Source organism: Stereum hirsutum (assembly GCF_000264905.1).
Source record: "Stereum hirsutum FP-91666 SS1 unplaced genomic scaffold STEHIscaffold_10, whole genome shotgun sequence".
Classification (NCBI taxonomy): Eukaryota; Fungi; Basidiomycota; class Agaricomycetes; order Russulales; family Stereaceae; genus Stereum; species Stereum hirsutum.
In genome coordinates this window covers 683,091-692,522 of record NW_006763140.1, presented here as the reverse complement: position 1 = coordinate 692,522, position 9,432 = coordinate 683,091, and the positions used below count along the sequence as shown (strand labels likewise).

Below are 9,432 nucleotides of genomic sequence, written 5' to 3'. Positions count from 1 at the left end.
CAAACGCGTCTTCACCGCGTTCGCCAATCGACACGTTACGTGATTGGCGCGTCAGTCACATGACCGGAAAAGGAACAGTGTGGCGCGCTGTTGGCCGAGAAACAGCTTGAGGACTCCGACTTTCGACTCCTGGGTGGGCACTGGGCAAGACTGTCTGATAAACATGATAACGTGAAGCATGATATAGCAGTCATGAAAGACTTGCTGAACGTCGTTAATTTTATTGATTATGAGCGAGGAAGCATTGGGCGAAGCTGGCAGGGCCACAACTCTGAGCCCTCGTATGTATCCAGATTCAGATCCATGTTCTGTCCATGACATCCCGTTGCGCAAATATTTTGATAAATACCAAAGCAACCACTATTACCTATAGCATCGTTTATTAGGAGGAGAAGGATACCTGAGAACTTCAGTCGTCTTGATGGAGGGGCTAGTGATCACTGATACATGCAGGAGCGAAAGAAAGAAGAGTGTATAGAAAGGAGGGGAGAAAGAAAAAAAAAACATGTATGCGGTCGACTGCAAGTACTGGTTGTAAGGGGTATCCGTGACGAAAGAGATAGCAGTAGGAGAGACGTGAGAGGAACAGTAGAGATAGAAAGTAGACCAGAACCGAATGAAATCGGGGGCAAGATGATGCAAAAGCGAAGGACGATGAGGGCGGAGAAAGGCTTTGAGTTTGAGGCTGGGAAAGAAGGTGAGCGTAAATTGTTTTGCGTTGCAGGAGAGCCTAGACACGAACAAGATAAATACTGAATCCAAAGAGACGAGAAGAGGCGGAAAGGTATGCGTGGCGCTGATGCGATGATAAGAGGGTAGACACGAAGCAGGAACGGGTAAGCTGAATGATGTGTGGAAGAGGAAACGGTCGGAAGGGGCCGGGGAAGTTGGAGACATTTGAGGCGGATATGTAAAACGTCCGTGAACGACGACGCTGTAAGCCTCTCTGACTACCCGCACGACTGTCCCCCTTGATTTGCGGTCTTCTCCAGAGCTTCCGTCGTATCAAAAGGTGTCAAGGGAAGAATGGATGGTCCATCAGACAAGGGAGAGTTCCAGAGTCCAAACCCGCCTTGCCCAGAGTTTGACATTAGTGAGTCCAGTAAGGGCGTCTGGTCCTTCGCTTGCAGGCTTGAGGTCATCGACCTGGATTCCATCCCACCAACATTTTCTCTGAAAAACCGAATGCCAGATGAGCTTCCATTATCCAGACTACAGCACCTCCGAATGGCCGGTGAATTCCGTGCAATAGATGAAACTCACCGCAGGTTTCCTCCAGAAGAGAAGCAATTTCTGCGCGGTCCCCATTTGCGAGTAGTCCACTTTCACGTCCCTCTCTCCCGTTGCCGACGTGGAGTGTGTGATTCCGGTCTTTAGGAGGACGAGGGCGATGGAGGATATGCAACAACGGGACGGCTCGAGAGCACGGTAACCCCACTCGTCATCGCGGTCAAATCCGCTATACACCCAAAGATCGGTCAGATACCCGAAACAACATGCAATACACTGAAACATTTCGATGCTAGAATAGACAAGGCAAAGAAGACGTACCTCATGCAAAGCATGTCAATCAGATGCTGCTCTGCAATATTGTTCTCCTTGTTCACGTTCCTCTGCAACGCAGTGAAGATATTCTTCTTGTCCAACAGATAATTCCCACACATCTTCTTCAACTCCTGCAAGCCCGCATTCGCCAACCCGCTCGCGTCCGTCCCGATCTTCTGGGCCGAAATCGTGCCATCGAGGTTACCCGCCTGATCCTTAGGCGGAATGGAGAAGTATTCGAGTTCTTCGCGGAGCACGATGATGGCTTGTTTGGACAGAAGAGGGTTTTGCGAGCCGCTCGAGCCGCCGTATTCGTTTGGGGAGGACGGATGCCCGTCGGTGGGAGAGAGGAGATGTTGTTGAAATGAGAGCAGACCCGGGGAGGTTTCGGTGCCGTAGAATGCGTCTTGTGCGGTACGGAAGAATTGAAGGACATATGAGAAGCATTCTGGGTCAAACTGTAGGCAACATCCAATGCGAATGGCCGGCAAAGTTAGACTACAAGCCAGGGATATATAGGACAAAATACGCACGTCAACGCCGTACAACTCCTCTTCCTCAGAGTTGTCACCCGTGTCTGTCCCCGTGAGCGCAACCGACTGTCTGCTGAGCACCAGGCCGTTTGGAAAGAGACATAGAAGAACAGATTCAGGCAGGTTCATGATCGTCTCGCGGTCGACAGAGAAGCGCTTGCCGCGCAAATCGAGCGAGAGACGGGTGAGGAGAGGCGGTTGGAGGTGAGCCTGGGTGGGGACCTGGGAGACCTGGGTGATGGGTGAGGAAGACATCGTTGCTGCGGTGGCCATGCTCGCTGTGCTGGGTATTTATACGGCGCCGACGTCGTGCACGATGGGGGCGAAGACAACGACGGGATGGCGCCGAAGGCCGTTGTGAGCCTCTCGGCCACGCGCGGGGGGGATGCCTGCGCCACATCCTCGGAACAGTGATTTATCAGGAATTCAAAATATTATCGTCTCTTCTCCCTAGCCATCGTACCCCCACAGATATTCTCTGTGTATCTTAGTCTGCGCTGTTTTTTTTTCTGTACTCTGGAAAAGCCTATCACTGTACTTGGAATAACAACAAGCTCACTATGGACGCCACAAATTTTGACCTCGAATCTCTGGTTAACCTCGAGCAGTCGTGCGTTTTCGTGTACCTTTTCCAAAATGTCTTTCTGGCCATTCATACTCTCTCTCAGGTTCTACGATGAAGGCTATGCCGATGGTCATACACACGGCCGCATTCACGGCCTCATCGAAGGTCGGGCGCTTGGCCGCGAGAAAGGATTCGAGATGTGGGAGGAGATGGGTTTTTATACCGGATTCGCAAAGTTCTGGATCACAGTCGCGGAGAGCCAGACCTCGAATGGGACAAATGTGAATGAGTGCGTGCTGTACACACTAACTGCCTTCGCCTTTACTAATTACCAGACATTTAGACGTGCAATTCACCATGCCCGCCACCTTCTCTCCCTCCTTGCCCAATTTCCCGCAACAAATCCTTCCCCTGCCCCTGCCCCTGCCGCTCCTTCCTCCACATCACATACCGAAATACTGAGCGCTACATCTTCGCCGTCTTCTGAACTGGATATATCGTCCCTGCAGCGCCAAATCCGTTCTCGCTACAAAGTCCTATGTGCATCCCTCGGCATCAAGCCTAGTCTCCGCGCCAATTCGAGTCCAGGAGGCGAAATCGGACAAGACGATGGAATGAACATGGATAGTACGGTAAACGGGCCTTCGGAAGGACGCGGCGGTGGGAAGAAGATCTGGAAGGTTGATGTTAGTCGGGGGGTTGGGCCACAGGAGCCACAGGGGCTAAGTTTCTAAGGTTGCATCTGCTGTGGATTATCTGAGCTGCTGGAGGGAGCAGGGCTCTACGGTTGCTTTGCTCTGGGTGAGCTTGGATGTGAAGTCTCGCGATCGCATCTCTGCGGCCTTCATCACCATGCTATGGATGATTGCCGTGTGCACGACAGGTTGGTTGGCGGAGGTTACGCCACACGTATCATGCCAGCTTGCACCCACAAGGGTTTGGCAGATATTTTGGATAGGAATAAATTCTCTATAGAAAGAGCAGCGGTGTGTACCCCGTGACTTACACTTTTCCAAGACCATTACTGACTTACCCTACTTTCCACGTCAGCCCGGACCGCCTCGTATAGGCCATGGATTATTGCCCATGGGCTTCGATGTGATCATGTTTGGTATTTGACGAATTGTATTCTGCTTAGGCAGTACTATCAAACCCTGCAATTGACTTTTCTGACCGTGAGATTGGCGATGTTATTGTCTCTGTTTGTTATTGTTTGATTTCGTGTCCTAGGCTATCAACGTTGGAACCACGAACATGGACGTCATGCCAAGTCATGTTGAGTGGTGCAGGCTCACGGCATCCTGGGGTTTTCCACAGACGTTAGTTGTGGTTCGCGAGACGGTTCGCGAACTGCTTTCATTCATGTTTGGTTCTGACTCGACTGAACAACAGTGGAACGGGAAATGAAAATAACGAGAACCCAGAACCGTGACCAGGAAGAACATATTCTCACCTCCCTCTCACGATCTTCATCTCCCTCCCCAAGCGCGTTCCTCTGGATTGCACTGACAGCTCTCTTCTTACTGCGATAGCTATAGTCTGTCTTCTTTTTTGACTCACTCGGTCACCTCCACCAGGCCGAGCGCCCCTGAAAGCTTCACTATGAGCAATTCCTCCTTCGATTCCTCTGAATCGCGGAGTCAGACTCCGCTTCTTGGAGCTTCAAACCTTGAAACCACGCAAACCACGCGAACTCTGAATCGCTCAGTCGAAATCATCCCATCCCATCTTCCACTTCCATGTCATCCGCCTATTCTCCTGCTCCCCAGCCGCGGTTTCGGCTCTGGAGCTTTGAAGCTTGAATTCGCGGGCCTCGGTTTTAGCTTTGACTTCTGGATTCTGCTTCCATACGCGTGTGAATCCCACGCAGAATGCCCAAACCACCCGCTTCCTGCAGGTTATTTTGAGTCTGTGCAAGTTGAGCCCCGATCTCACTTCCCCGGACTCGTCGCTCGCCACTCGTCATTCAACGTACACAGATCTCACGGGCAACACCGTGACCCGGACTCAACTCCTCGTTCTCGCGTTCGCTCCAGCGTTTTATTTTTATTTTTCAGCTTCCCACTGCCGACCTTGCGGGCGAAGTCGAGGAAGAACAGGAATTTGCATTTGTTACAGTGCGAGTTGTGGGAAGAGAAAAGTGAGGAGTGGTTTTCTGATTTCTTTCGATAAGGACTAACGATACTACTGACCTCCCACTTACAACCTTATACGATAGAATTCAAATCGATCCTCGGAGTCTTGCCAGCTCTAGTTTCCACGGCCTCGCGGATCATTATGACACAAACTTTACATAGGGGATGGACACGGTGCAAGATTCAGGCTGGAAGTTCTTTCAAGTTCGAAGTAGTCGGGTTATTCGGAATTCCTCGGAAGACGATACGTTATACTCTGCGAGACGCGTGCGAAAACAACATGAGGGACGCCCTACCATCCAGAACGGGTCACCTGCGCGACTTGTGGATGGCTAGAAGGTTGGGGACCAGTAGCACTGGGCTGTGGACAAGGTGATCATGGCGAGTATTAGCGAGGAGGTCAGCGAGAAAATAACCAATAAAGAGAGCTCACTACGTTCGCCGTACTTGTGGATGTAGTATTCGACAAGGCTATCGTACTTACCTAGATGGTTGGTATCCATCCTCTCATCCCGTTTCGCCCAAGTTCCTCGAGTTTCCAGGCCCCAAAGATATTTCGCCGTTGATGACGATATTTATTGACTGTTTGTCTGAAGTGATCACAGCGAACACGCCAGTTCACCTGAGAACCTCAGTCGATGGATAGAGCTCGCCATGTCAGATTGAAGTAACATAGTAAAGGAGGCTACTTGGTATCCTTCAGCTCGTCTGCCCATTGCCTGCACTTCCCTACCACGGGCAACACTGGCAGGAGGGATTAAGGGGAAAAAACTGCTAGTAGCTTACGAACAGGGAACATATTCAGCATGACGCCCCGGAAAACACGATGTTACTCACCGTATTCTTTGTCTTTTCTGTGCTGTCAATATATCGTTCTGCCATGGGGTCACCCACCACATCCATATGCGATTTTCAATGGAGAACTCGCATATTAATAGACATGAAGATAAAATGACAACGTTTGCGGGCTGGAAAGGAGTAAGAGTAGTGGGCAACTTGATGTTTCACTTCGTTAGCGGTGTTAATCGGCTTCAGTGATATACTTAATTTGTGCACCCCTTGACCATGTCGAGCGGTAGGGTAGGTCTCGGATATGCGGCGAGTGAATCTGAGCGGAGTATTTGGTGGGATATACTCTGTCGGATCCTCCAGATGTCTGAATAACCTAACGGTACCCGACCTATCAAGGACTTGGAAGCCCATCCTGATCGAGCGTTGGATAGCAGGAGCAAACGCGCTGGGTTGGTTGAATCCTCTGAGAACATCACCTCATGGGACGAAAGATTTACCAATGTGGCCTCTCCATTCATGGATGGTCGGAGTTGAGAGCGGATCATGTATCGAAGGTTTCCTCCGCAGCCTTCGCGGAGTTGACGACGACGGCCTCCTGTCTTGGAACGTGAACGAATACGATGTCGCTCGTCAATGTTTCGAAATTCCGAGTCAGCATGGCGGGTTCGACGGTGTCGGAGGAAGTGTGGTGAGTGATGAACCAAAATGATGCGGTGTTTTACCGTTTTGGAAACTCAAGGGGTGATCGTCCTCGGGAACATTGAACGCCTTCAATATTCCCGACGAGAAATGAAGATACGGGCCCTAAAAGATATGGAAGGTCATCGGTGTTGCGTCTACTGCATTAGTAGGTAGGTATGGAGAGAACTACCGAAAAGGCTAAGACGCCAGTATCGATGAGGCTCATGGGGTCGCGCATGTGCGATGATTAATCCGAGCCTCAGAGGAAGTTGTGCTGGGACTATAGTAAGTGCGCCATTGGTGCGTAGGCTATAGCGAGGCCCTACGAACCTTTGAGGGTGACCCTTATGGTTAGTCTCGGGCCTCGGACATAGCTAACCATTAACGAAGGGATAGTGTTTCACCTATCGTATGGTCAAAAGACAGAGCGTGTTGTGTGTCGCGTAGTACTTCCCGTTATGGCTGGGAAACCTGCCCAACGTATTGGAAGGTTGCGGGAGGCTAGTATTGATGCTTTGACTTGCGTACAATATGAGAAGGTTTTGGCAAGTGGTTACGGCGGCTCGTAGCGAAACTTCGAAGTCATTGGCATGAACTTCCTAAGCTCTTTCAAGATGTTCCGTCGCGCCATAGGACCTGGAAGGATCTGTCTTCGTGATCCGTCATACGCACCCTTGTAATTTATTCCCCGCTGTCATAAAGCGCGGGTCAATGCTGTATAACACTTAATGGAGAAAGGCGCACCTTGAAGCAAGCGCCAGAGCAAGCTGAGATTGGAGTCTCCGCGGGGCACAACTTGAACGTCCCTAAGGATTCGGGGCTGCGATATCTATATCGAATCGTTCTAACAGCGACTTTGGCGGCAGGTCCTGCCAACATCAACTATCGTCGAAAGGACATGGTGTCCAAGTGGTGTCCTCATAAGCGATCTAAGTTCGACCTAAACACTCCTAAACGTTGCTTGGAATGGTGTTTGTGAAATGTTCCGATGGCAACTGCCGCTCCGGTGCCACCCGATGCGAACCGTGTGGCGCAGGAAGCACACATATACAACAAAAGACCATGCCAAGATTCCATTCAGCAAACTGTTGCCACTAGAATGTTTAGCAATGTATCCGATAACACTAGGACAGACATAGATGTGGAATTCATCGAGGATCAGACGAGGTGTCCGTGGTCACATACTGATGAAACAAAGACAAGCGATGGCGACTCAGGACGCTCCTACCAATTACATTGCATCCCTTGTCTATAACGAGTATCAGAGGTTCTCAGCTCTGCCAGACTGTACAAATACAACCTGATTCAAGCCCTAATCACGCCGTTAAGCTAGACAGTGTTTGTCCGCTGTGTCCTACAGTGGCGGCGTATCTGCAAACGAGGCCTGAATCATACCCATAGGATACTAGATAATATTTCCATCAATCCCGATACATATCGTTGATATATAATAAAAACATGACTCACTCTCTCGCCGACTTTGACCTTATCAGCCTTCAAAGCAGCCTTCCTGACTGCATCAATATCCTCCTGGGTGAGAACCAAGTCCAACGCCGCCATATTCTCCTTCAAATACTGCACCATACAAGTCGGGATCAAGACATGATGAGTCAGACTCAGTCGTGACCACGAAGGCGTAAAGTTACTGACCTTGACCTGCCTAGTCCCGGGGATAGGGATGATGTCGTCTCCCTGGGCTAGCAACCACGCCAACGCGACTTGACCGGGAGTTGCACCGTGCCTGTCTCCGACTGCTTTCAGATCATCGATGAGAGCAAGTATGTTGGGAAAGTTCTCCTCCGAGTATCGGGCCGTAATCCTTCGGAAATCATTCTCGGGAAAGTCGTTCGGGCCTTTCTATTGATATGAATGGGCCAGCATTAGGGTTGCAGGTAGAACAGAGAGCACGAAGGTAAGTTGGAGTCGACGGATAGATCGGTACGTACGTATCTGCCTGTAAGAAGACCGCGACCAAGTGGACTGTATGCAACAATGGGGATCTTGAGCTCTCTCGCCGCAGCGAGGAATGCAATTTGCGGATCCTCGATGTCCAAGGTGAAAGGTGAGTATTCAACTTGCACGGCAGAGATCGGGTAGATGGCGTTGGCACGCCTGAGTGTTGCGGCGGAGACTTCGGAGAGACCGAGATATTTGACCTTGCCTGACCTTAGAGATGCGTTTGACTGTTGAGCTGGCGTGCATTAACACTGGGCGGAGGCATGAAAATACATACTTGACGAATTCTACCATTGCACCCACAGTTTTCTGTGGAAATGAGCGACCTCACAGTGAGTTGACGGATACAGCGAACGGCCGACGCAGACAACTGACCTCGATTGGTACCGTAGGGTCAGCCCTAAATTATATATTAGCCCGGAGTACAGTCGGGAATTGGCAACGATAATTTACCGGTGAAGATAGAGTAAGTCTATGTAGTCCGTCCCAAGACGCTTCAAGGACTTCTCCACGGCGGTTCTCACATACTCAGGATCGCCGTTGATCAGTCTGTCGGGTTGCAGGAAGAACCCAAACTTCGTGGCGAGGAAGATCTCAGAACGTTTGCCAGTACGTTTAAACCTGATATATGAGAGTATATCAGCCCGCGAAAATTCGATGCATATTGAGAAACAACCTACCATTCGCCGATAAGCAGCTCAGAGTCGCTGTACCCAAGCACAAACGATATTAGCTCGTTCAATCTGAGATCGCGCGTGATAAATTGACGAACCTATAGATATCAGCTGTATCCCAGTTTGTACAGCCGCTTTCATACACTGCATCAAAAATCTGGATTTTTGTGCATTAGAAGAGCATCGGTAATGTGCCCACATATGGTGTCTTCGCACCTTCAAGCGCTCCTCAAAGTTCTCAGTCCCCTGGTCATAAGACATCGCTCCGTAGCCTGGGTAAAGGAAGGAAGTTTATTAGATGCACGCGTGTTCATGAGGATCAAGGGACTTCACGTACCTATCGCTGTGACATCCTCTTTACCGATCTTGCGTGTGAGCAATTTGGCTGGTGGAGACATGACAGCAAAGTTGACAGGGGTGGTTGAGAATCAAGATGATGTGAGGCCCGCGAGGGTACAACCAGGCTTTTATATGAGTAGACGTGAATATATGCACGCGTCATTGAGAGGTCGACGGCGGGTCGGCGTTTGCATTTAGGGGTCGGCGATAGG

At 50.3% G+C, this 9,432-nt stretch overlaps 3 protein-coding genes across 3 annotated transcripts; 1 reads left to right on the top strand and 2 right to left on the bottom strand.

The window, feature by feature from the left end:
* Positions 1 to 431: 431 nt before the first annotated feature.
* Positions 432 to 2,393, bottom strand: STEHIDRAFT_122794 (uncharacterized protein). Its single transcript, XM_007305945.1, has 4 exons — positions 2,079 to 2,393; positions 1,552 to 2,003; positions 1,264 to 1,459; positions 432 to 1,173 (listed from the first exon to the last, which is right to left on the bottom strand). The coding sequence occupies exons 1-4, from the start codon at positions 2,349 to 2,351 to the stop codon at positions 1,039 to 1,041; spliced, it is 1,056 nt and encodes a 351-aa protein (XP_007306007.1). The 5' UTR covers positions 2,352 to 2,393; the 3' UTR covers positions 432 to 1,038.
* A 245-nt stretch (positions 2,394 to 2,638) lies between these two features.
* Positions 2,639 to 3,377, top strand: STEHIDRAFT_60757 (uncharacterized protein; the record flags this gene model as incomplete). Its single annotated transcript, XM_007305717.1, has 3 exons — positions 2,639 to 2,688; positions 2,747 to 2,924; positions 2,979 to 3,377. The coding sequence occupies 3 exons, from the start codon at positions 2,639 to 2,641 to the stop codon at positions 3,375 to 3,377; spliced, it is 627 nt and encodes a 208-aa protein (XP_007305779.1).
* Positions 3,378 to 7,318: 3,941 nt separating this feature from the next.
* STEHIDRAFT_99683 (Aldo/keto reductase) lies at positions 7,319 to 9,304 on the bottom strand. The gene is made up of 11 exons (XM_007305944.1): positions 9,219 to 9,304; positions 9,098 to 9,153; positions 8,980 to 9,038; positions 8,888 to 8,914; positions 8,661 to 8,828; positions 8,583 to 8,607; positions 8,485 to 8,516; positions 8,198 to 8,417; positions 7,902 to 8,108; positions 7,719 to 7,826; positions 7,319 to 7,656 (listed from the first exon to the last, which is right to left on the bottom strand). Exons 1-11 carry the CDS (start codon positions 9,277 to 9,279, stop codon positions 7,606 to 7,608), a joined length of 1,014 nt encoding a protein of 337 aa, XP_007306006.1. The 5' UTR covers positions 9,280 to 9,304; the 3' UTR covers positions 7,319 to 7,605.
* Between the last annotated feature and the right edge of the window lie 128 nt (positions 9,305 to 9,432).

What these genes read in the sequence shown, in the direction of transcription:
- STEHIDRAFT_122794 (XM_007305945.1), bottom strand. Translation starts at nt 2,351, where the DNA reads ATGGCCACCGCAGCAACGATGTCTTCCTCACCCATCACCCAGGTCTCC. An exon ending in AGGAGTTGTACGGCGTTGAC is followed by an intron (nt 2,004 to 2,078) that starts GTGCGTATTTTG and finishes TGTTGCCTACAG; the next exon opens with TTTGACCCAGAATGCTTCTC. An exon ending in TCTTCTGGAGGAAACCTGCG is followed by an intron (nt 1,174 to 1,263) that starts GTGAGTTTCATC and finishes TCGGTTTTTCAG; the next exon opens with AGAAAATGTTGGTGGGATGG.
- STEHIDRAFT_99683 (XM_007305944.1), bottom strand. Translation starts at nt 9,279, where the DNA reads ATGTCTCCACCAGCCAAATTGCTCACACGCAAGATCGGTAAAGAGGAT. An exon ending in ACCCTACGGTACCAATCGAG is followed by an intron (nt 8,517 to 8,582) that starts GTCAGTTGTCTG and finishes TCATTTCCACAG; the next exon opens with AAAACTGTGGGTGCAATGGT. An exon ending in CCGGGACTAGGCAGGTCAAG is followed by an intron (nt 7,827 to 7,901) that starts GTCAGTAACTTT and finishes TGTATGGTGCAG; the next exon opens with TATTTGAAGGAGAATATGGC.